General features: G+C 34.3%; 1 protein-coding gene across 2 annotated transcripts in view; it reads right to left on the bottom strand.

Annotated features, from left to right (window-relative positions):
- Nucleotides 1-459: 459 nt before the first annotated feature.
- Nucleotides 460-27528, bottom strand: part of KCNH7 (potassium voltage-gated channel subfamily H member 7) — a 193292-nt gene continuing 166223 nt past the window's right edge. For both annotated transcript variants that reach the window (XM_072341360.1, XM_072341359.1), the window contains 7 exons: nt 25166-25418; nt 22498-22703; nt 19705-19804; nt 10239-10502; nt 5157-5325; nt 2684-2876; nt 460-2081 (listed from right to left, as the gene is read on the bottom strand). In XM_072341360.1, the coding sequence (XP_072197461.1) occupies nt 1815-2081; nt 2684-2876; nt 5157-5325; nt 10239-10502; nt 19705-19804; nt 22498-22703; nt 25166-25418 (1452 nt within the window). In that variant the 3' untranslated portion in view covers nt 460-1814. The remainder of the gene's footprint in view (nt 2082-2683; nt 2877-5156; nt 5326-10238; nt 10503-19704; nt 19805-22497; nt 22704-25165; nt 25419-27528) is intronic.

Raw genomic sequence — 27528 nt, forward strand, 5'->3', positions numbered from 1 at the left:
TGATCGTATATGAGAGATACTGGATTTTTCTAACTTACAAAGGTGTTGAGTAAATTCATTTTTGTATCTTTACTTGCAGAAATGAAGCAGAGCCTTGCTCAGTAATTCAATAGTCCACAAATTTTAAATGAGAGAAGATTCAGCCTCTTTGTGTTTATCTACTTGCTGTGTATGTCTAAAAATGCCACGTTATTCTGAGCTAACGCATAATGTATGCATCTATTAATTTGAGGGTTAATCACTACTGCATTACCCTGCACACTGGTTTACAGCAAAGAGGTTTTTAGTTAAAATTTCAGTGCTCACCCACTAACTGGGTTACACGAGTTTCTATAATCAGCTCTCTTCCCAGAGGAATTTCACATTAAAGCTTTCAGATTAGAAAATCATGTGAACAATTTTAAATATTTTAAAACAGTAATAAAAAGGTCATTTCCTTCTAAAATAAACACAACATTTGAAGCAGAATAATATTTTAATAAAATTAAATCTAAGTATTCACAAAGCATTATGCACATATAGTACATACTGTATTTAAAGCCTACGGACCTTAAATCATTTCATTCTAATGTAGTCAGCTTTGGACACAAGCTAAGCTTACTTCTTTTGTAATAAGAAAGTTTACAATTGTTCCTCAAAGTGATCTTACATATATACATATATATATATATATAACTCTATATCTATACTCCTACATGTAAGTGTAGGTATATACACACACTTGTGTGTATGTGTGTATATAAACATACACACACATACATACACATATGTACATATATCATTTACACACATGCACACCTATGGGAACGTGTATGTGGTATGTGTGTCCACATACATATGTACTCTATCTGGGAATGCTGTAGATGAGCCAGTCAGTAAAAAGAACTCCAAACAACCACCCTAATAATTATAAAACAAGAGATTGTAATGTATGTTTAATTATACAGGTCCTTCATAACTTGCATTGAACAAAAGGAACACAGTCTTCTATGTTATATAGAAATTAGATTTATTGCATTTGATTATGTTTGTGTGACAGATGAAGAGTACCTGCCTGCTCATGACAGTTAACTTCTATGCCGTGAATAAAATAAAATGAAGTAGTACTGGAAATAAAGCTATTCAATTAACGTGGTTTTGTGGATGCGGTCTGTTGTGATAGTTTCCAGCATGTGGCAGTTTTCCTCACTGTTTAAGTCCTGCCCTGTTTCAGCTGGTTTGGAAGGAGGCTGCTTTCTAAGACCTGATTGTTTTGAACCCAGAAGACCTGGTTACCTTTTTTTTTTTCCTAGGTGCAGAATCATAACCATTTATTGTAAAAAGCTTACTACAAAAAAGTCAACCCAAATTTTCAAAAGTGAGCTAGAAGTTTTTGCTTGGAGTTTAGCTTGGTCAGGAAGGAGTTTTTTTTCTATGTAAATTATTGGATTCCTATTTGCTCTGAAGACATATCCACAATAAAATACTGTTTCTGTGACAGCAGTAAATGGTTGTCTCCATGCAACGTAAACTGTAATCATAGAACATGCATGTTATTTAGTAAAAAGTAAAAATATAAGGTGCCTTGAGAATGCTGGCAGTTTTACATTTGGAACATACAGTTAGTGTGTGTGTGTATATATATATATATTTACATCAGAACTGCTCAACTTTACCTTACAAGCTTCAGATTTAGGAAAATATACAGTACTTTTGCATATATATTCCTTGTAGCCCCTGAGTCAAGTATAGAGGATTTAAATACAAAAAAAGGAAAAACAGCCATTAAAAGCACTTACATTTTTTATGTGAAATTATAGTATAAAAGTAAAGTATTATTTCCCAGGAAGACCAGGATCAGAAACATGCCTATGAAGACTCAAGATTCCTACAGTGCTTACTGAACATTCTGGCAAGGAAGGGTGCCTAATTGACGGGAGATAAGGTTTAGGATGCTGCGGGGGACACTCTGCAGACCGTTCACGTTCTTGATCTAAAAAGGAAGTCAGGTTGTCTTCTGAGGCTGTGTTAAGATGTACTCCACTTGAGAGAGATTCTTTGGATTTAAGTTTTGATTTTTCAAGGTCTAGAAATTCAGGACACTGGAAAGGAGAATAAACAAGATGGCAATAACTTTATCAGTCTCTTCTAGGTTCTTGTTTCTCCTCAAAATTAGCACATTCAGACTGTTTCTGGAAATCCACATTTGACAGTTAAGCAGCAAGCTGAAGTATGTTTACATGGTACTACATTTGACTTAATAGGACTGCAGTTCTGTTGGTTAACTGTAGAAGTATATATTTATATATATTTATGATCACCCTGCTCAGTTACACTATTTCTAAGGACTTCAAGAATGGGACCTTTGACAGATGCACCCAAGCAGGAAGGTCTCATGCTTCTGATGGCTTGCACTTGTGTCTAATAATTATTGTTTCTGCTAATTTTGGTGATGTGCATGATCATTAAGGAAACTGATCTGATTCTAAGATCATTGTATAAATCTCTAAAACTCTCATAGAAAATATAGTTTCTGAAATTAAAGCATCAAAAGAGCAGTACAGAGATTCTAGATCAAAATAGTAATTTCTTGTTCCTTAAACTAATGATTAAAACACCTAAATTGTTGTGATTTTTTTTCCCCACCCATATTAAACTAACAAAATTAGCAAGGCTCTTTTAATTTTATTGGGCATATACAAACCTGAGATGAAGGACTGAAGCTTCTGTCTGTTTTAATTGATGCTACAGGATGAAGATTTTGTGTAAACCGGATCGCTGGCTGTTGATACTCTGCACCTGCAGTCACCATGCTGTAGGCGGGTGGAATGAGCGTTGATTGCCTCTGCAGAAGCTGCAGTATGGTTTGGATATCTGCAGTCATCTGGGATTCGAGCCTAGAGAAGTAACAGAATCAGTGAACATGTGGTCAGGACTGAATGTATTTTAACATAATGATTACAGATGTATTCAGAAAGAACTTGTAGCTTATTAATAAAGCAAGCTCTTGTTGTGACATGAGCATGCCTTAACTAGGAAAGAACAGAAGAGGGAGTGCTGAGCCTTTCCAAAGCATGCTAGCTCTCCCTTTCCTTTTCAGATCATACTTGCCAACTTGCTTCTTATCTATTTGCAACATTAAGAATGAGTTCATTATTGTCTCTTAAACTCGGAACAAAAACGAATAGAGGGGATCAGACTTTCCGTTGAAGTTAACAGGAATAACTCCACTTTCCATCAAAACTAAATTGATTTGTACTGGCTGAGGATGGGACACTATTTTTGATGTATCTGGCTATTATTTCTGACCTTCCCAATGCTAATAGAATGTGCCGAAATAAGCAGAAAACCACAGTAGTGTTCTTCCACAGTTAGAAATGAAAGATTCTTTCAAGATCATTAGTTTAAAAACAAAAAATAAATCTGATCAGGTTTCTTTACAGTGGAAGTTTATTGATAAGTCAAAAGTAATTTCAGCATTTCCAATGTTCCAACTCAGTAATTCTATTTATTTTCCTTTATATAAGTTTTATATGGCTTCTGAAATATTTAATCTGCTTATGCTATTCATACAATTTTGCAGCACTGAAATGATTTTCAAATGGTCTTACCAATATGATTGACCAGCTCAGCATAATGCCCATAACGCCCCCTCAGATGCTGAAAGGATAGAAGCATACTATGACAGACAAACTGTAGTTCAGATATAGCCTGCAGTACTGCACTCATCTTCTGACAAGAGCAAACAGATCTTTGTCAGCAGCCTTTAATGTTGCGAATGTTACTACCTGGACTCCCTACAGAAGCAGGAATGATCCTGTGAAGACAGATTTTTGCTTTCACCAGGATCTCTGCTGTTTGCATGGTACTTTTTTCATTTTGGAGTTGTCCATCACCTGTGTCTCTTATTTATAAAGGCATACATGATATTAATCTGAAAGGTATGCCCAAAGGATTTTTAGGATGCTGTTTCTTCATTTACTGGGAGAAGCTAGTTCTGTGGCATTAGCTCTTGTAATGAAAGGCATAAAACCAGAGGTTATTCAGCCATGCTCTACTTGCCCTCTTGTTCATCTCCCTTGGGTTGTTTGCTACTTGAAAATATGCTGATCCCACACAAGCATGATGCCTGTGCCACAGGGGAAAATACTGCAACAGCAGCAGCAGCAGCAGCAGCAGCAGCAGCAGCAGCATGCTACCATCCAGAGAACTTCTGTCTGATAAACTTGAGATTCAGTATCGCAGTGAATATAAGGGATTTAGCATTGGTGGACTTGCATCAGCACTTGTCTCTTGCTTTGAATTAACTATAAAATGTCTTCCTTCTTACTGTGTCAGCACTTTGTAAGGTTTTCTCTGTACTTCACATCAAAGAGTTCAACTGATTGTTTATTCATCATTCTCCCTCCTTTCTCCATGATTTAAACTGGTCCACATCATACCAAACAAGCAAAAACAAACAAGGGAACCTGAAGTACTTGGCCTGGAACCTCCACAAACAGGAGATTAAAGAGGAGAAATAGAGATAACACTAGGCACAGAGTCCTGGTACAGTGGCTTTCCAGCCCCCTATATCCTTTTAACAATTTGGTTAGTGTGCCAAGCCTGTGACTTGGCATGGAAAAAGACAGGAGGAAGTGATCCTGCTTTTTAGTCCAGCAAGCCAGTTCTGACATAAGTAAGATAGAATACTGACTAAAACATAGCATTCCTAGAAGATCCAAAAAGCATTAAAATCTTGAAATCATGAAAGGGTTAATAAACATGAAAACAGTTAAAGAATCAAGTTGTTAAATAAAATGCATAACAATTCAAATCTTAGTTTATTGGTAACAATGTTATTTTCTCATTCAAAAAATAATGAGAAAGGCTCTTCTACAAGGCAGTTCACAGTCACTAACGTGGGTACCTAGAGGTAAGTGATGTAATTACTCAGCATTTTTTGTACTCAGTATTCCCAGAATTGCTTTTTTTCCAAGAATCTGAGAGGCTGAATTTAGGTGATACTTAGGCTGCTATGAATTCATATGTGAAACACAGTTTTTTTGTAGGTTCTGAAGATACAAATACCTTTGGAGATCTTCTGTGCAATTTCATTCTTACTATAGAATCACTGATATAAACTGAATTGTAGACCCTTTCACAAATATATATTTTTATAATATCTCTGTTTTTACCTGTTGAGTTGTTCTTGAAGTAAATCTAATCGATTCTCCACTTCTCCATATACATAGTCACTTTCAGTATCGCAGATACCCCATGTTACATGAGGTAATGCTGAGTGACTTGGGGAGTCTTGGTATTCCCTCATGTTCTGTTCCTCCCAGTTTCTTTTATCAATGATATCTGAGGAAAAAATAAAATATAGAAAAAGTATAGATTTACACACATGCTGTTAAAGAGGGTTGGTACCACTCGAACATCCCATTTTCCAGTGTTTCTCCAAACCTTAGGAGACAACTTGATGTGGTGGAAATTTGCCTGAATTGTCTTTATTCCTTACCAATGTTTAAGGAAAAATAAGAGAGGACACATCCAAAAATGATAAAATGTTAATATAAGCGTAGCAACATGCTAATATTTTAAGCTGTACACATACAAAGTAGCTTTATAAAGTCAATATCATGAGTGCTGCCAAGTAATGACTTCTATTTCTTTAGTTTTCTTATTTTTTAAAAGTGAATCCCCAGTTTTCCCAAGCTGAAATTAGACATATTTGCTTCAGATTAAGTGTATGAAATGATGTACTTGGCTGTACTGTTCAGCTTTTTTTGTGTAAAAAAGAGAACTTGCTACATTGCATTTACAGCATTTGACAGGCATTACAGTGTGTTGGAATGTCTCCAAACCAAACCAAATAACCAAAGCTAAATTGGTTATTACTTTCAAAAGGAAAAAGATTTGCACTGATGTAGTTTTACCATCATAAGCCTCCAACCCAATCCTTATGTCGGTATGTAAAGTATGTTTCAGAGACTGGTGCTGTACTGTCATGTAAAAGGGGCCAGTTGATTTTGTTTAATATTCTATGACTTGTAACACAATGAAATATTTTACATCGCTAGGCCAGTCAGAGATCACTTAAATACTAAATTAACTTTCATTGTAAATACATACACATATATAGTTCTGTCTGAGCTATGGGAAACATTTTGGATTAAGGTACAAACAGTAAATTTACCTCAAGCTAAAAATTCTCAAATGCATAATTAAGTGTTACTATAGAGTTTCATCTAGATTGCTCATATTAGTTTCCCTTCTAATCTTGTATATTTTTTACACAAATAAATTAAAAGCTGGTCTTTGTATGGGTCCTTTGTATTTATATTAGTCCTCTGTTGAAAATGATTATGACTATTCCAGGCCCCAACCTGTACCTGCTTGCACAAATCCCATTCATTTTGTCCCTAATATTTCTTAGTCAAATGCTGCAACTGACTTCAAAAATAACTGAAGTGCACTCCTTTTCTTTTTGCTGTTTGAGCTATTTTTTCATCCTCTTTCAATTTGTTTAATTTACACCTCTATGCATTTTTAAATTAGTTTACATTCCTTGTTTCCTTGTTTCAGGCTGTTTTTCCTTTTCACCAAACTGATGAAATGTTACAAACTATTTATCATGGGATATAGAAGTTGTGCATACTCATATCTGATATAAAGATCTTGCAGAGCCTACAGATGACATATTTATGACGATCAGTTCTGTTTCTACATATTTACACATCATCCTTATTATGAGATGGTTTTAAACTGAGACAGGGGAGGTTTAGGTTAGAATTTAGGAGGGAATTTTTCACACAGAGGGTGGAGATGCACTGGAACAGGTTGCCTAAGGAGGCTGTGGATGCCCCTTCCCTGGAGGTATTCAAGGCCATGCTGGATGCGGCTCTGAGCAGCCTGGTCAGATGGTTGACAACCATGCACATAGCAGGGGGATTGAGACTAGGTGACCATCATTAAGGTACTTTTCAACCCAGACCATTCTATGATTCTATGATCCTCAGCCTTTGCTATTTTAAATCAATCTTTTGTCATATGCATTCAAAAATTGCTTTGTATTGCTCAGATTCTCCCCAGTCCTGGGGAAAAAAAAAAAAAAAAAAAAAAAAAAAAAAAAAAAAAAAAAAAAAAAAAAAAAAAAAAAAAAACGTTATTGAAACTTTAAAACCTGTTTGGTACATCTCCCATTAGAGTCATATTTGTAATTGTTTAACTATGTAAAGTCACAGAATACATTAAATGTTCTTACTTTGCTCAGGCAGCTGCTTTTGTACAACTGGAGCAAATCCTTGACTGCTTATCAGGTGTCAGCCTCAGTCATAGGAGCTGTTGGATGAGAATTCTGCACCATTCAGTAGTTCCTGAATGTTATTTTCAGGGTTCTCCTAACACCTCATTTGGCACTGCATGCTGATAACTCAGCTTAGGTTACGTTCATTTTACACTTGGGAAATTTTTCTAAGCAAAAAACACCATGTTTCAAAGAAAAGAAGAAAAACTGAGTGTGAGTGGCATATGAGAGGCTTGTCCAAATGCTATTAACTAATCCTGTTCAATCACACCTTTAAGCAGCATTGGTCTATGAAGAAAACAACAAGAAACAAAGAATCAGAAGAAAAAAAAAAAAAAAGAAAAGAAAAGAGAAGAGAAGAAAAGAAAAGAAAAATAAATTTGCTTTTTAGATCTACTGTTTCAAATAGACTTAGCCAGGAAGGGGAGCTCTCATTACATGCCTCCGAGCAGAGGAAGAGACTTTCTCCTCTTTTGAATCAGAAATAGCTGCTTACTATATTATGTGCTGTTTGGTTAGCAGGTGGTAGAAAGTATCCTGGAGCTGCAGAGTATTTGGATTTCATGTGACATGACCTATAACTGATTTTATGCACTGAACAGAAGGAAGGGAAAAGAAATTTTGTCTTGGCTACACAGATACATATTCAGGTTCCCAGTCCACTTAAGCCAACAGAAGGAGAGGAAAACAATGTCAGAGAAGCATGTAATTTTGATTTAGTGGGTACATGTGTCACAACTTGCTGTGTCCAAGGAATCTGGAAAGCTCTCAGCAAAGGAAGGGAAAAATCTTACGACAAATCCAGGGGTAAAATTTTCATTTATGGCCACAGCTATAACTGATGTAAATCCAGTGGAATAGAAACTAAAAATACTGATCTTATATTTCATTGCTTTTGAATGCCCTGTAAAACCAAGTTGCTGGCTATTTTACTCAATAAATCATTCAGTAAAATCTCAGAGTTTCCAATGACGAGTGTTATTCTGGGGAAATTACAAATGGTTTTTGTCCCAGAACATGTATTTGTAGACTATTAAACATTTAATTTGTGACAAAGGAAATGAATTGACACTCAAATTATAAAATAAGATCATACACTGTAAGCAAAACTCTTGACTTATCTCTTGTGGGTTATGGGATTGCACTGTTCTAAGCATCCTTTCAAGTACTTCCATAGACATGAGCTTTTTCAGAAAGACTCAACAGCAGTTATAGCTTTATAACCAGCACTGGTTTTTCATGGCTTGAAGAATCTTAGTCTGAGAGGTAAATCAATAAGTGTGTAATGTGGTTCACCTCATGAATCAATCTTACAGCCCAAACATAGTGAGAAAAGAAAACAGTATTTTTCTGTAGCACATTAGCAGCTATGGAAAAATTACCAGATTTTATGAGAAGAGACATATTTTAATGTTAAGAATTGCATTTCAGGATTATGAAGAGACTTTTATAAAGTTTCTGGCTACGGTATTCAATATATTGTTATTATCTTTCCATTCATCAACTGTAAGGATCAAGGGTTAAAACAAGATTGAAGATAGCTAAGTATGTATGAGTTACATATTTACATACATACATACAATTAGAGTTTATTTCAAATTTTTTTTTATGTTTCTATCTACCTTTCTGGTAAGTTATAAACAAACAACCTCTAATTAATAGCAGGAATAGCAGTTTAAAGCATAAACTGATCATATTTTATTGACTGAGCTTTCACACAAACTATTGGAACTTCTACTTAACAGACTAAAAAAAAGAATGTAGTCTTAAACAAAATATGTAACCTTTATACATGCTAAATTTAACTCAAATAAAATCTGCAGTAGGTTGCCTTGGAAAATGTTGCTATAGCTTCCAGGACATGATTTTGGCTATCAGTAGTGGAAAGGTAAGCTTACAGATCGTATTAAGTATGCAAGAAGTATATGTGTTCATACTGCTATGATCCTATCCTGAAGAGACCAAGCTTCACACAATCATAACTTTAAGATGAAAAAATATATATTATTTGGCCTGATTAATAATTAGAGTAGTTTAAAATTAAAACCTAAAATGCAAATGTATTGAACAATTATTAAATGATTAAACTGACTCAAGAAAATGCTGGGGAAGACAGTATTAAACTCTAAGTATGTAATTCTTCCCTTCAGACTGAAACAATTACAAACAAACTTTCAGCAAGACTGAATATATTGCTCTATGGGTTTTCATTATTTTCCCTTCACATCAATGAGAAAATAAAAATTTTAGTATATTCAATGTAATTTTAAATGCGATTGTGATTAAACCCTTTGTAAAATTAACTGACGTTTCTTAGTTGATTTTTTTTGTATTTTTTTTGTTTGTTTGTTTTTAAATCATTTCTTAAATACAAAAGACCAAATCTTTGTTCTTACATTTTCCTTGTAGATGTGAGGATTTTCACTGACATATATAACAAAATGAGGTAACATTTCTTCAAGCTGTTATGAGCTACTTTCACTAAATTTTGGGTGTTCATCATCAATGCAGGGAATGGAACTAATTATCTGAACAACTCCTAGATTTATTTAACTCTTTTTGTAGGATTTTGTACTGTCAGCCAACCTCGGCATATCAAACTCTCTTGATTTGATTGTACTTTTCATCCTTGGACACTCAAGTGAAATCAAATAGTGGTTGACAATTTTATAGATTTTGTTTACATGTCTGTCCTGGGGCAGTTCAGATAGGAGATTATTTGTTAACAAAACCTGGAATAGCCTTTGCAAGGTTCTGTAGTCTGGTTCCACAGTCATTGTATCAAACTATAGTGGTCCTCGTCAGAAATATTAATTTTTGATCTAAAATAGATGTTCTTGTTTGTTCTTTATAAAATACAAACATAGCAATTATAATTTAAATGTAAGAATAGGATCATTAAGAAAATGACTTTTGATAATCAAACCAAAAAAGATGTCTAATTAAGAAATAGTACCAGTTATATTACCTTTGCAAGAGTCACTTCTTTTGTCAGTAAGAATTTCTTCTGTTGCATGAATCATTTCTTCAAAGTCCAGCTCCGTAGTTTTCTCTGTTACAGATGGGTAATCAGCTATCCCAGAGAACAGGGGTTTCTGCTCATCTTCAATGGAGGACACAAATGATGAAGAGCCACTTTTTTTCTCCTCAAAGTGTTTCTTAATAGATTGATAAAATCTGGAGTTGTCCTCTGTGGGTTCAGGATCACTCTGATCATTCTCTTTGAAATAATCTGTTGGATAGAAATAATCATGTGGAATAATATGCAGTTTATAAACTTGTGCTCTAGATTATTCTGATAGGAGGATGGAGATCTGTATTTCTTTTAAAGACACAAAAGACATTTGCAGTTATGTGATAAGGATTTCTCGTCAATCACAATTAATTTTCAAAAAGCTGCTTATATCAAACCAACTTTCCTATTTACTCACTGTTTTATTCCAGCTAAGGATAACATTTGAGAAAGCTCAAAAAATAAATGCATTATAAATCCAGACACGTGCTTAAAAAATTGAACTTATTACTTAATTCCCTCTTCTAATTTCTCACATTTTGGGATATTTCTCACAGTCTTGACAGTAAAACAACTATAGGTTTCAGACTCTGTTTCAAAACTACATTTTCAAGTTATACCTACATAAAAGTATCTTTGCTGTTTATTCAGCAAAGGTCACAGATCAACTGCAAAATGCTGGCCTAGATGAATATGGGTGTATTTCTCCATGTACATTACTGGTATACTTATACTTAGCACTGATATGGGAGATAGAACCCTCTTGGCAAAACAAGGAGGAAGTTGCTTATCTGTTTTTGTAGGATCATCTCAAAATGACATCAGCAGTCCAAATTCCTTAGTTTTTTGAATTAAATGCTATTCATTTTGCTCTGATCATCTGATCTTTTGAATAAGTATGTGAAAAGCTGCAATATATAGGGCAGGAAAGTATCAGCCACTTTTAGAATGAGGCTTTAATTATTTGCATTTGGGATCTGGAGCGAGGAACAGCAAGTTCAGTAGTTTTAAAAGATGGCAAATAAAAATACAGATTTAAAGCACGTGCCTTTAAAGAACACATTGTAAGAAGGAAATAGAATTTAAACACAAGAATGATCATTTGTGGATATAGAGAACTCCTGATCTCTTTTCAGCACAGACTTGAATCTGATTTCAAATTCAATATTTGGTCTTACCTATTTTTAACTGAAATGTCAAGATAATTCCAGTTCTGCTATTTATTTAAAACACTTTTTGCAGGATAGTCTCAACAGTGTATAAATACTGTAACTAGTTTGCATTAACTTCCTGGGGAGACAGCATGACTTCCCATCTGCTTTGTGCTAATTACTAATCAACATATTTCTGGAATGTCTGTAGTCTTTACAGACTATGGAAGTGGTTAATACAACATTTATTATATCGCATAGGTTTATTTGATTTCTGGTTATTATTTGAAATGAAAGTGTGGCCTTATCTAATTCTCTTTATTGCACACAAAGAGAATGCAGTATCTGTATGGAGCACTCTGCAGGAGTCCGGAATCTATGAGCAGTGAGGGCAGGTAATGGTCTACAAAATAAAACATGTACCAAGGCAGGTCTCCTGTAACTGTACACTCTGGAGTCTCTAGGGAAAATTTACACAGCCCTGCACTGAACTAGATTTATTTGGCTCCTGTAAAGCAGAATTACTAGCTGTAAGTGATAATGGCAACACTCTGATACTTCTGTGGCATCAATGCAAATGCGAATGGACTGACAGTGTAAGGCTTTTGGGCAATACACAGACTGGGGTAGATGTCCCACACATTTCCCTAGTAAAAAAACAAAACAAAACAGGACAAAAACAAACAAACAAACAAAAAACCAAGAAAGCTTCATAAGAAAATTCTAATGTATATGTCTCACATGGTGAAATGCATGCAGACATGGTACAGTAAATTTTCTTAATTACTTACTGCTTGACTAACTTCAACCACAGACACACTGCTGACTGTGAAAAAGACCTTATAATGAAAGCTGAAATTGCCATTTTTAGAGTAATTTTTTATATTCATGGGATTTTGTACACTAACAGTAATGAGCACCCTATGGAATACAAATCAACCAGTGAACTAATTTTAAGAGAGGTCACTGAGAGTCTAATGAAAAAAATAGTATAGCAGCTCAAGTATAGCAGATCATCTTATTTGTCATATTCAAGGAATATTAAAATATCTAGAAACAAGATCCTAGCAATTATCCTTCTGTAAAACAGAGTGGTTCAACTGATGTGTCTGCATTTAGTCTGCATCTACAGCAAATCAACAGAGCATATTCTTTTCCAAATGATGTTTAGAAAAACAGTGTTAGAAAAATGGTGAAAATTGTTGAAAACCTATTGAAATCAATGAATATTTTTTAACCTGATGATCTATCTCAAAATACACATCTTTGGCTTTAGTGCAATTGCTGTATCAGATAGCCATCTGGTTGTGTTCAGAAAATCATAAGCTGTTTTTCTTTTAAAAGACTGGTGCTAGAGATTCTTATGTCTGAAGAATAATCCCATTCTTCTCTGCAAATGGAACCAAGCTGTATTTGGCTCTGCAGGTGCAAGCTCAGCACTTCAGCTCAACCATTCAGCAGTGCCTCTGTAGCTCAATGAAAAGATATTATAAATCACATTTGGCAGTGCTTTGTTCACAGAGTAAATTTCTCCATTTTGGTTTTACTTTTTAGATGAAATCCAGTACTTGTTTTGGCATTCATTTTCCAGATGAGAATTTTGTATCTTTATATATCCATATTATCTATGGATAAGTTCACATTCTGGCAGACAGGCTCAAGGTTTCAAAAGTACTTTTTTCTCCTTTCTCTTCTGTTTCAGGAAAAAAAGAGAGTAATCATTAAGAAAAGCCCCTCATCTTACTGCTTCCTCTTTCTTTTTCTAGGAATGCAATTTTGACACTGTAGTTCTAAGAACTAGAAAAACAGTTTTACAGAAGTTGATTTGTGTAACTTTCTGCTTTACCAAACATGTACAAACATCATTTACACTCTTTATGGGACATGCTTTAGCCTGCTATATGTTTTGGATGCCTGACAATCTTACAGGCAATGTCATCTGATAATTTGCTGTCTGGAAATCCCAAAATCTTCACAGTAGTTTTTAGCACTTTTTGCACTTGCACTGACAATGGAAGAAAAGAAACAGGGTTGTCACGAGGGCAATGGAGAGCAACTATGACACAGACTCACAGAAATACTGGGATAAAATCTTGCTTGGCGCAACAATTATCAGTTTCTTTCTAGTGTTGTGGTTAGCCTGCAGTGTTGAAGTTTTGCATTATTCAAACAGTGTCAGTCTGCATGAGCCAGACATACTTTCTTCTAACATATCACTCTGCTAGCAACAATATTGGTGAAAGTGCCAGTAATATATTACATGTGGAACAGCACTGTTTAATATTACTGTAATTTCACTAACTTGAATTTGTCATACTTAATTAGTTTAGCTATGTAGCATAGTGTATCAGAAGAAGGCAAATTTTTATTCCCTTTTTCAGCTATCCAATAAAAAGCCCCATAATATGCCTTGACAAAATCAATTTTGTAGAGGAAATGATTGGAATGATTTCCTCACCCCCACAGAAAGCAATTTATAAGGTTTATAAGACACGTAATCCTTATCATTATAATCATCAGTATAACTGTAAATCCGTTCAGCAGATATGATATTGTTCCATTCCTTTGAAAAATCCTACCATATCATTTTACGTTACACCAAGTAAGTCCCTTGGTAAGGAGAAATGCCCACTGTGACTTTGAGGGAGAGAGAGTTGATTGCTCAAAAAGTCAGCAGGTCTTCAGATTTCCAGCAAGTATTTTGGTTCAACTGTTACTAGGTTTTTTTATGTGATAATATTCCTGTGATGGACGATCTGTTTTTTCTACATATGAACAAAATAATTGCTTGTGAACAATTCTGTTTGTTGTCTGTTCTTTCATTTAAAATTATCAGTAAACTTGCCAGGGAGCAGAAAAATGCCTCATGTGCCCTCTCATGCACCAAAGACAGCAAATATTTGAAGTCAGTGACCACACATTTCATAGAGCACGTTCAATACAATACCACAAACAGGTTGAAAAGGTGCAAAATCTCAAAGAAGTCCAAAAATCAAAAGTGGTTAATTCATAACTTGAACACTGATGTTCCAGACATGCCTGTGTTTTCCACAACATTGCCAGGAAATGAAGATATCTGCTTAATGTAACTAAGTATTTTTTGGATAGGTTTAAATGCATGAAATCTGAATGGCAAAATCACAAATTTTGTATGCATGAGAACAGTAGATTGGGAACCGTACAAAATATGTATTGAAAATCCTTAGGATTTCTGTTCTAAATATTTTCCAAATGCTCTTATATGAAAAAGTAGAAATTGGTTATATATTGCATGTAATATAGTAATGCTTAGTACAGTGAGAGAGTTAATATAAAGAATACCTTTTGCACATCCTTTCTTAATTTAAATAACTGTGTAGTGTTCTATAAAGCTTGTCTGGATGAAAAAGTACTATCTTATACTGACACAGAGTTCAGCGTGTAGAGGAAACCTGAACTTGTTATGCAGGGTTTTCTTCTTGCTAAAGAGTGTTGCTCATGGGCATGCCAGAAAGGTTGGAACTAAACAATTTTTAAGGTCTCTTCCACCCAAACCATTCTATGACTTTGTGATTCTAATACAATGCTTACTTGCACTATAGGTCATTTCTTATTAATGGAAAGTTACATTTACAGCTTTTTACTTATAAAGAAAGCAACAAAGCACTGTGTGCCAGTTCTGTGATAAAAGTATTGCTTCACATTTGAAGACCATAGGATTCAAATTTTTAGAAATAAAAGAACAGTGTAATGAACCCTGAAGTCATCATGTATTCATTAATAATTTGATTTTTTTTAGGAATTACAAGTCTTATCTTTGAATTTCCATCTTCTGTCTGGCTTTGTATCAGCTTTAATGATAATTAGATAATAATACAAGGACATTTCTCGATTTATCTTTCAGGAAATAATGCTATACTTTAAAAACCAGAAATAAAGAAGTATGAATATGCACCTGAAAAGAGATTCAGGTCAAAAGCTGAAGTTTAGAATTCTCTTCTAAAAAGGAATGCAGTTTTCACCATAGAGCTATGAGTACTTTCATTTTATTTTATTTTATTTTATTTTCAGAGGATAGCTACTGGCACGTGTGCCTGCACACAACATTTGGAAACAGTCTATCTGGGAGCATCTTATAGAAACAAGACTCTTATGGAAGCTCCCTGAGGTAGCTCCTAGGCACTGTGGTAATAGCAAAAACAAAAATAATAGGAGCTGATGGAAAACTGCAGCAGTGGGTTCTCTGACAACTGTACGCTTTTCGCTGAAGGTGAGATTTCAGGAACATGAAATCTTGTTCTGGGCCATATATTTCTTGCCTAGATAATAGTTGCTTCCTGATCATTTAACCACCTGATGCTCCAGGTGAATGTTAGAAACTTTTCTAATTAAGCCCAAGTGGAATTCATTAGTGTTATGCTATTAGTTTAACACCATTAAGTAAGAGCTTCACATTTATTTATTTTTTTTACAGATTCCTATCCCACTTTCTTGTTGGGGACACAGAAAATATTGCTTGCCTGAATCATCTATTTGTAAACCAAACTTTCAAATGTATAAACTGAGGGGAGAGTACAAAAATGGGAGTTAGTATGCTTAAAATGAAACATTGCAGAATGTATTTTATATCTCACTCGATTGCCACAGACTGTGTTAACATGTGCAAGTGCAGGCAGTATTTGCGAAAAAGATTTCATAAGAACTTTCTTTTGTGGGTTATTAAAATCACATCCATAAGAATAAAAGTTCCTTTTTATGACTTCCTAGAGCCAGCTGGCAAGATTAATTATTGCTAGCTACCTGAATCTCTCATTACTAATATAACCTCATTGGAGTCCTTATCATCCTCTCAGCTAGAGTCTGTAGGATGATGTTGCCTTTGGATTATAGCTAAAAATCCAGAGCAATGATTTGTTTCAGTAAGGTCTTTATTGCGTGCCTAGGTAGCATGTCCATGCTGTCTTATTTACACAATATTTATATCAACATTCAGGCATTTTATATGGCCTGTTCAAAGAACAAAGAGCAGATGGGATTTGAGAATAGCACTAGTGTAGCTCCAAACCAGCATTATCTTGGGAAAGGATTTTCTATCAGATAGCTTCCATGGCTTCACAAGAATTCTGTGTGAGTGCCTAAGCCAGGTCCAGGGTTTTGACAGCTTTCAGCTAAGGGTTATGTGAATTTAAGATGAATGCAAATGATAGTTTTCATGAGAATAACTGGATGCTTAAATAGTGTCACAAAAGTGTACGTTAACATAAAGTTACACAAGACACTAGCAAAAGTAATATTGCTTGAACTCCAGAAAAATCCTTAAAATTCTCAAGATTTCAAGCTCTAAGTGATCTTACTTTTCTAGGGTGATAGTCTGTTATTTGCTTTTTTTTTTTTTTTTTTTTTTCCAGCTATATGTTTGGATCCTGTATTGATGGAACCAACTCCAGTGATGCTCTGTTTTCAGCACTGAATATCAGATATGCAGTCAGAACAATCAGAGCTAAAGGAACTTCTTGACCATAAGCATTGCCCTTGAAAACAGCTAACTGCCACTGAACTGGAATTACTGGAGGAAAGCAAAAAATGAACAAGACAAGACTGTGTTCTGCGCTGCTAAATAAAGCAACTGAATTTAGATAGAATGGTCCATTGTCCACCATTTTTCAGCAGGAGACTAACTTGCCAACCCATCTGAAAACTTTGTTGGGAAATGCCAGGCAGGAATACTGCTTATTTTGAGCAGTCATGGAGAGAATTTCTTGGCTGACTGTCAAGCATCTATGGCAACTGGCTGAGACTGCACCTGCACCTGTGCAAGGAATCTCATCCATTATACTGAAAGTCCTGCAGTGAATTTCTTTTAGGTGAGATCAAGAATAAACTGCTATGCAGTGCATATTTTAATTCTTGCAGGGAATGTCTTGTGGTTTCCAGTGCTTTCTGGAAACCAGAGAACAAGCTAGATCCTTTAGAAGTATATTACACAGGTAAGAAATGATGGGAATGTGTATAGGTAGAATAAGGAGGTCTTATTTGGAATTGGAAATGTAGTAGCACTAACTGCAGATGTGTGAGCTGTGTGGATTTTCTTTAACCCCTGATAAAACTCCTGCAGGAAGAGTTGCTATGGCAACAAAGTCCAAATCACGCCAGCATGAACTAAAGGCTGAGATAATGCAATATCATTTTAACACTCCAAAAGAGAGAAAATCACTGATGATCACACCAAAGACGAAACTAATGTTTTCCCAAACTATATAATATAGGTCAATGACTGAAAGAAAAGAATGGGTAATCCTCTCCCCTGTAATAATTACAAATAAATAATTTGGTGAGATGTAAAACATCAAAATCTTAAAGTGAGAATGTTGTTTGTCTACTCAAGTTGTAGTCTGTTCAGTTACAAAATCAAAATATGATTATTAAAAGTCATTGTGTGAGACATTTTTAAGCTATAAGAATATGTTGATCAGAAATGCTTTTGCCAGCCCTGTTTTCAGGAACTTCTTTTCCAATTCTTCTAAGGTGCTCTACAGGATCATGCTGGAATATTTATCAGTTATAGTCTAATTATGCTGGATCAAAGTATGATGCAGCTCTCATCCATGAGAAGTAAAAAAAAAAAAAAAAAAAAAAAAAAAAAAAAAAAAAGAGAGAGAGAGAATTTCACAACCCAGTAGTAAAATCTAGTGCTCTACAACCTCATACAGGATATAGGATGGGCCACAGAAAAGTGATACAAAGTGTCCGTGACTACCAGTTGTCTCCTCTGCCAGTGGGAACATATGAAGAATCTGAAGAGGGACCAGAAGGGAGCAGTGTATCACTGGGTCAAAAGCATATTCTGTGCTTAGGTGGACTTTAAATGTGCTGCTCTTCTCTCTGACTCAGAGTAACCAGGTACTGTAGGACAGAGGTGCATGTTGTAAGCCTTGTCTCCTCTTTCCCAAAAAAAAGGCTTATTTTTTTTTCAAAGACAGAACTGTGAGAAATTATATTCTCTCAAAAGTAATGTAAATAAATATCTTGTAGAAAGACTATTCAATATAACATGGAGAGAAAGAACCATAAAATCTTGAGGCCTTTGCACCACATTGACACCTGCAGATCCTATTTGTAATTCTGCAGCAGACGTGACATGGAAGATCACTTTTAACATATCTAGATGGCAGCATATGTTATCTCATAAGAAATTTGAAGGTTATTCAGGCAGAGCACCTCTGTCAACAGATTCTTAGTGATGAGCAGATTTAATATTTCATGGGGATGTTTTCTTGACAGATTTGGTGTCAGTCTTGGCTTCTTGCCCTAAAGATGTTTATTTGATCGAATGGCAATGTCATTGTTCTGAGCAGCCACACTCTAGATTGAAGTCTTTCTTCATCAAGCTTTATACTTGCCATGTACCTTTAAAGTGTTCCCATTTATTATCAACTACTATGTGATTCTAAAATTGGTTTTGTGTTGTATTTAGGATTGGGATTTAACTGTGGAGTATGAAAAACTGGTGTACTAGAAACATTAATTTGTTGGACAAATCATTGGACCATGTACGTACAAAATTATTCAAGGAATTGTGTTTTCCTTACACGAAAATGAAAATCTTGTATAAATTTAGCTTTCTTCATGATTATTGCAGTATGATCACAGCTACAGGTATCTTGGAGTATTGAATATTGTGGCTGGGTTTAGTATTTCACTGAATTTTCCTTCATAAGGATTACTCACAAAAGCCTCTAAGGTGAATGCAAACACAGAAAACCTGAACTCTTTCCAAGACAACCATTTACACATTGCCAAATGAATCTACTGTGTCCTGAAAACAGACACTTTAATGCCATGCAGAAGCACCACTTAACATGAAGTTCATCAAAGTACTTTCCTGAGGAAATAAAATCAACACTGTTGGTAAATAATCTGGTAGACTAGTTTCTCCAAACATTTTAAAACACAATGTCTCAGAAAATGGATAATGGCCTGGAGGTAATATACAGATATATGCAAACATACATATATATACATGTTTATCTGAAGGATACTGGAGTAGATTAATCTTTGAATAGCTCTGCACTGATGGAGGTGAGGTCATGGAAAGGTGACACTGATATCCTCTAGACATATAAAACCATGTAGGGGACAATGCACAGAATGTTTCTACTGCTCAGATGGATTCTCAGGACCAGTAAGACCAGTCTCAAGATAGTAACAACCAACACAGGACCCTGATGTACCCAGAAATACTAATGAATAATGAAGCAGTGCTGTCTAATATAAAAAAGGAAGTTAATTACCTTTTTCTGTTTCACTTTGGAAGGACAATTTCCGTCTTCGTAGTTTGCAGTTATCTCCATTTGTATCATTAGTAGTTTGTGATCTTATTACGATGTCAGACTTGATTAATGAAATATGAAACATAATGACAGATTAGTCCCACATAAAGAGAGCAGGTTTTCAATAGTTGATTGACTCAGTCATGTTCAAGCTTTAAGAAAGGTAATATTACTCAAGTCAGTCTACATCTTCTAATAGCATTGGTCAGTGCTAATGTTACAAATTTCATACATATTGAGCAAAACTGGCGATGTTGCTACCTGATGGTGAAAAAGTATCTTGAAAAATAAATTCACCTGTATTATCAGCATTTTGAACTAGTACACGTATTTAAAATCAGTTTAAAGAAAATTAAAAAACAAAACAAAACAACAACAAAAAAGAACCCAACCCAAAAACTACACTAAACAAATCACTTTAACAGAGAATGTATACTATTGAAAGGAGTAAGGTGGTAGCTGTTTGTAGCTAGATTTATATTTAATTCTATGGTACTAACTATAAAGGTTGCATTTTAAAACAATAAATATGAGATTGAAAAGCACCGGGCAGTATATTCCTCATTATTTTTTTTAACTGTCTAGCTGTTCCTTTCCCCTCTATTCAGTTCATTAAGATACTTCCATAGATTAATATAATTATATAATGCTGTCTTTCTCTGTACACATTAATGTATGTGCTTTTTGTTGCCTTTATGAATACAAGATGCATTTAACTCTTCACTGATAACTGAGAAATTTATGGATAAGCCAAGAAAACATAATTTATGCTCTTTGTGTTCACACCCAAGGCACTGACTTCAGTGTACTTCCCTTCCATTTGCCAGTGAGGTTTCCTGTGCCACTCAAGAAACAGTACTGTGTGAGAAGGGCAGAGGTAAAGGTTTATATCTTTCTCTACATGCTGTAAACCTGATCAGCAAGGGATCTATGTGGTGGGTCACTAGTAGAATAACTGCAAGAGGAAAAAGGCACTTTACAAAAATGAGAGGACAGAAGCAGAAGTTAAAACAGAAGCATCTATTATTCAGGTAACAAATCTACATCTGAGTGAAGTTTTATATATCAGATTGTGTTCATCACATTTTTTGGAGATGATTTGCTGGATTGTGACAGTCAGTGGAATGCAAGTAGAACTGCTAGAGAAAAGTGTGATTCTGCAGACTCAGAGGCATGGGTGAGCTTGTCCTTTCCTGTATGTGAAGTCTATTGATTTTTTTCTTAGTAGCTGGCACAGCAGTAAGAAATATCAGCTGAAAAATTTCTAAAGGATCTAAGCAGCAAGAACTTCCTTTGTGTCTTCACAACATAATGTGATTTGTTTCAGTTTTCTAAGATCTAGAAAAATAATGATAAAACATTGATGGTACTATAATTGCAAGAAAAAGAATTGCTAAGACCACAATCATTAATCTCAATTTATCTTCAAGGAGTTTTCAAATATGTGAACTTTCAGTTCTGAGTTAAATTTATAACTGGACTATAAATTCATTGTGTTGTATTTCCCATATAATTAATATTGATGACCTTTTCAATAAACGTAACAGAATACATTTAGAAATAAAGAAGTGGTCCTTTTTTTTTTTTTTTTTTTCAGATTTTCAGAACAATCTTTTATGGAAGAAAAGGCTCAAGAAGAAGATGGCATTTCTAATCAGAAGATATTTTTGTTTAATCTTTTTAAGGTAATAATCAACATGTGATTAGCAAAGCCATTCCTGTTATTTATCATCCAAGACTTAAGAGTTCTTTCTGTTTCTTGAAAGGTCTTCAAGGTTAAAATTCTGTTACCCTCTTCTCACTGATTCTTTTCCTTGAAAGTATGGTAAAAAACCACAAACTGATAGAAGCTCAGAAAGAACGAAATGTAAACTTGCCATTTGTTGGGCAGCGTAACTCATGTTTGGTGGTCAGTGCTTAGTGTACCCTACAAATTTCTAGTAAATACTTTCTAGAGTCCAAGAAGCCCTTCTCCTCTTCCCTTCTGGTCTAACTTTCCTTTGTTTTTCCCAGTTCAGACTGACTTCTTCAGCCTGAGATAAGGAAGCACTAAGGATTTTTCTACTTTTCCTGCATTCTAGAAGATGCAAAGGAGACCACAGAGAAGAGTCCCTGTAGGAAAAATGAGAAATAAATCCCTGCACATCTGAAGAATTAATGACATTGGAAAGTCTCTTCTATGCTTTTAGTCTCCTAGAAGTAGGGTGCACTCCAAGACAAGAGAATTATCAATTCCTGTTGGAAAGGCAATTAAACATTCTGCATTGTTAGACAAAGAATGACTCTAGAAAATATGGTTTACTTTTATTTCATGATCATACAATTATATTTAGTGCCTGAAGTTCTCCTTCTAGTGGCCCAGGCTATAGTTATGCTTAGTAAAAAAGAAATTTTCCATGGTTTAACAAAACATCCCAAACCCTCCCAGCTAAAACTTTAATACTGTTTAAATATGAAACCAAATCCTGTTAGATTAATATTTTCTGGATAATTTCATTCACTTCTGCTGAGTTTAAGTGACTCCAGGAAAAGCAATCAGGTGAGTGTTTTTTTTTTTTTGTTTTGTTTTTTTTTTTGCTTTTGTTTTTTTTTCCAAAATAAGATTTGGCCTCAGACTTTTAGCTTTTAATTTTGCTAACCTTGGCTTTTTAATTTTGATAACCTTGGCGTTTTGGCTGCTATCTTCAAGTCTTGTTACTGTGGATTAGATTTTGCCCAATGCTGAGGAAAAAAAATATCACTTTTTATATGTACCTTTGCAGTTTCATCTCTCAGATTAAATGTGAGTTCTAGATTTGTGAGGAAAAGATCAGAAAATTCAGGATACATATCCAAAACTTCTAGTAGATCTTCTCGCTGGATCTTATGTAAGTCACAGTACGTTAAAGCTCTCACGTCGGCATTTGACTTTCCTGGTTTTGCATAAAGATGTACCATCTCCCCAAAAATATCATTCTTTCCTGCAGAAGGAAAATTAGATGGAGATTATTATTATTATTATTCCAAGTATTATTATTCCAAATGTAAGACATTAAATTCAATAGTGTATTTATGTATGATATTCACGTAGAATACTTGATTTCACACAAAGTGTTACAATCTGATTAGCATTGCACATACGTAGGTGTAATTCAATAGCACTGTTATTAAACAGTAAATTAAAATCAATAAAATTACATAGTCACATACTCAGAAACATGAAAGAAAAATCTCGTTTCATCACAGCTTTTCTTCAGTTCCGTCAAAACTAAAAGCAGTTTCCTTTTCATTTCTCAGAAAAAAAATATTCATGAATTTAAGTTACATTCTTACACTGACAAAGATGTAAATTCTGACTTCCAGTAGAGTCCAGGACCTTTCTGGCCTAGAAACTCATTTTGTTGAAAATGCACAAAGAAACAAACCTTACTTGAAATATATTTTGCTAGGAAATTGTTAAGTTTTATACTTTTTGGGGTGGATGTTAATCTTCCAGGATGTAGAAGCTGTTTTGATGAAACTCTTTAAACATAGTTGCTTCTGTTCTGATATTATTACAATTCTTTTCATCAGTGTTGACACATTCACTCTATTTGCTAAAATTGTCACCTGTATTTAATTGTTTATTTTCCCTATATCCGCAGCTAATTTTCACAAATGCAGAGGAGCCAAGGACCAGTACAAAATACTCTTTAAACAAAGGAATGCATGACATACCTGTAAAATAGAGTTGAGGGGTACATCTGGGAAAACACTTGTTGCAAAGAATAGTGGTCATAGCAAATGAAAACAGTTGACATGGGTGATTTTGCCTCCACTAAGCATTTGTGGTTTTTATTTTAAGTTACTGCAAATAGTTCTGGTTTCTCCATTTATTTATTTATTTATTTATTTATTTATTTTTAAAGAAGCTGGTAAATGTCTGAGCAAGTAGCTAAGACATGCAAAAAATATTTCATGGTCTGAGTTGCGGTGAGCATGGTCTGTTTAGGAAGATTAAGGATGTAACTTGATAATATTTCACACATGCTTAAGGAGAGGAAAATTAGTCAGTATGAAATACCTCTAGAATATAATGAAGAATGCAAATCAAGAACCAATGGAAAAAAAAACTGAAGCAAGAAAATTTCATAAATTTCATGCATTTTTAATAATAAAAATGATTTGCTAGAAAGAAACTGTGATGAACAGAGCTCAAATTTTTATCTTATGCTTTCAGATCAAAATTCATCACTTTTCTCAACATTACACTTTCATCAAACACAACTCATTAGACACAACATAGTTAAAAGTATAAAATGTATTAGAGGTCTGTGATATAACAGAGATTAGCTGAAATAATTGAATAGTCCTGTTGGTCTTATTATCTATGAATGTAGAGGTCCCTCTATAAGGTATATAATACCTTATTTGTAACATGACAACACTGATATGATGGCAGTTCTTTAGTATCCTTTTTTGCAACACTAAAAGAGGTAGTGGATTCTGAGGTTCACTGCCATCATCTCTCCTAAGAATTTGGCACAGAAGTACATACTCAGACCAGTATGGATCAGACCATACTCAGCGATAGACCTGAATTAATAGCACATTGCTACCAATCCACACTGTGCTTTAGCTACTTTTTCGGCTGTAAATTCCCTGAGTGGATGATAACTGGATAAAAGAGAACTGAATGATGTAACAGCTGGTATAGCTTTCAGTATAACAAAATCCTTACTTATCTGTTCGATTGTTGTTTGCACTAATTACCTGATACTAAACGGAAGAATAATCTGTAGTTTTATTTAGGTTATTTTTAGTTATTGTAGATATTTAGTTATATTTCTATTCTCTCTCTCTCTCTCTTTTTTTTTTTTTTTATTTATTTTTTTTTTTTAATTGCTATAACTAATATATTTTATTGGTTCCACGTAAGAGCCATCACCAGCTGTAGGCAGCTTTCCAGTTGAATTTAACATTGCTATGAGCCATACTTCACTGGTAAAAAACCAAATAACTCCCCATACTATATAATCAAGAATATGCTCTTAAGAAATATAAAGGAAATAAGTATGTTATTAAAGTTAGATATCAGTCTAGATCAGATCAATCTGTTATACTTTTCTACATGTTACCCACACTTTTCTATCTGAGTTTACACTGCTCAAGAAAAGGACATCAGATGGCTTTGATTGATGTAGCATTGTCAGTAGTGGAGTAATCTGACATGTGTTTGACTCAACTTGTATCTTCTCACTGTTTACCCTGGTTAAATGCAACCCACACCTGCTTTTATAGTGGACTTTTTGGTGCACATGAGTTATTGGAATAATTTTGCTCCTTAAATTATTTCTCTGTTTGACTTTACATGACAGCAACTAAACATTCAGATTTCCGATCCCTGGAACAACAAATATTTCTTTTTTCTGACCCTTAACATGCATTGTAGTAATTTACTTACCAAGAATGGCTACAACAATATCACTCTTAAGAATTTCAATGGAGCCTCTTGACACGAAGTAAAGAGCAGTGAGAACATCTCCACAGTGCACTAACGTGTCTCCAGGAGGAGCATGTGTTGTCTTAAATTTCATAGCCAAAGCTCGAAGACAGCCTTTACTGGCCCCCCGGAAAGCTTTGCAGTTCTGAAGCAAATTTTGGTTGAGGTGCAGGCAAATGTCAGCTTGTAAGCATTCTGGAAAACCCTTCAGGACCTGGAAAGACAAGCATATGGATTTCATATCAATGCTATGAAAATAACAGTATATTACATTTCTTATTTTATTCCTGGGCAAGTAGGAAAGAAGTGACATATATACAAATAGAGGTGGCTCTGAAGGGCTGTCAGAGTATTACAGTTCAGCAAATGTATAGTTTAATTTATATTTCAGAAAATATACAGTATGAATATTTATTAATAGAGTTCAAAAAGTAGTGGCTACAAGATGAATTATTAAGATTTATTTCATTACAGAATTGGAATAAAGGTGTACGAATGAATATACTGCAGTAAAATAACAAATAAGACGGGTAAAAGAAGAATCTTGACTGTATTTTCCTGTTCAGACTATATATATGTATTTCTTTATTTATAAAATCCTGCACATTTAATATAAGAGGAATCTTCTGCTGAAATAACTTACATTTGCAAAATGAGAATTAACTGAGTGAGATATGGGGAATTCTGATGAGATTTTCATGTCAAATATATTATTTGTAAGTATGTGATACAGATTTTTATCAGAAAAAATAACATACATCATTGATACAATGTTGTGCAGATTTACATTGGCAGAATATTACTCCTGCAGGTGACAGGGCTAATTGCTATGGTCCTTGTTCATCTTTTACTCATAACAATGGGAATTTGCCTGATGTAGATCCACAGGCTTCCTCTTGGGAACCATGGTAACATGATAATTTTGTTTACAAGAAGAAAAGCAAGCTATTTACATGTGGTTATTATGTCAGAGCTTTCCTAAATTGTTTAGAATTATCTCACCTGTCCTTCTTTTAGATTCAATGAACATTTTTGCAGTAATTTCTATGAATGTGCTGTCCCCCTCACACCACTATGTTCTGTGCTCAAAAATGGGGCTGACACATTATAACATACCACCCTTTCTGTGATTTAAATCCTGTTGTCTACTACCCATGATGAAAATTACTTCCCCTGTAAGTGCATCAGTACAGGCACTGTACTGATACAGTTTTGCATACTTTTAAGGACAAAACTAGAACTGAGGCTACCAGACTTTTGATTTATGAAAATATCATGTGTCTTTTTGTTATTAGCGCAGTCTATTAATTCATTCCTCTTTATCCCATATACTATTTTTCTACAAACAAGTAAATATTCCTGCACAGAAAAAATATATGTCCACAAAATGCATTTTTCTGCTACATTTATTCTTACTTCAGCACAATAAAGGTCTGTGCACTAATTCTTCTTTCATAATTATATTCTCAACTCATATTTCTTGCTAATGAAAGAAATAATAGTACCTTTACTGAATTTGAAATGATTCTGTGATTGCTAATGGAAATAAATGCTATGAAATAATATACAGAATAAGACACATATATACAAAACTTTTATGAGTCACAGGGCATTATCACATGAAATTCACACATCCTCAAAAAAGCCAGCATTCAACAACAAGCAAAAGAAAACAATACACAAAAAGCATTTATGTTATCACTCTGCTTTCTCTGTCTCTTAAACAACTAGAAATATAATTACTTTGCAATTACTATGCTGATTTTAATGCATTGTTATTGAAATAAAAATATTATGAATTATAGCAATTTATTTACTGAATAATTCCGTCTGGCCAGCAAGACAATTGGGAAAAAGTTGCAGGTGTACATTTTGAAATTGTTCTCAAGTCACGTGAGTAAAAAAAGACCCATTTTGAATTACTGAATTCTTTTCTTATAACCCTTTTCTGAATATAATGCAGAAAAGCTCTGTTTATAAAGAATGCAAAATAAGAAACAAATTTTTGATTCAGAGATACTTACAGAAAAAAATATTTCAATTGTTAGAAACTCAGGAGTACAGCATAGGACAACCTGTATTCATTTTTTCATATCAGCTTCTACTTATTTCATTTATCAAGGGACTGTACTTTACCATTAAGCGTAACCTGTGCAGACCATGTGTGTTGATTTATATTTCTGAAGATACTTTGGGGATATCTTTAAAGAAAAAATTATTTTGATAATTTATACTTAGTATGAAACTGTTCTAAAATCATTGCATATTAAATATTAGTGCCTCATATACCCATAACACTGAAAAAATAATATCCTCTCTTCAAT

Source organism: Excalfactoria chinensis, chromosome 7, assembly GCF_039878825.1.
Source record: "Excalfactoria chinensis isolate bCotChi1 chromosome 7, bCotChi1.hap2, whole genome shotgun sequence".
Taxonomy (NCBI): Eukaryota; Metazoa; Chordata; class Aves; order Galliformes; family Phasianidae; genus Excalfactoria; species Excalfactoria chinensis.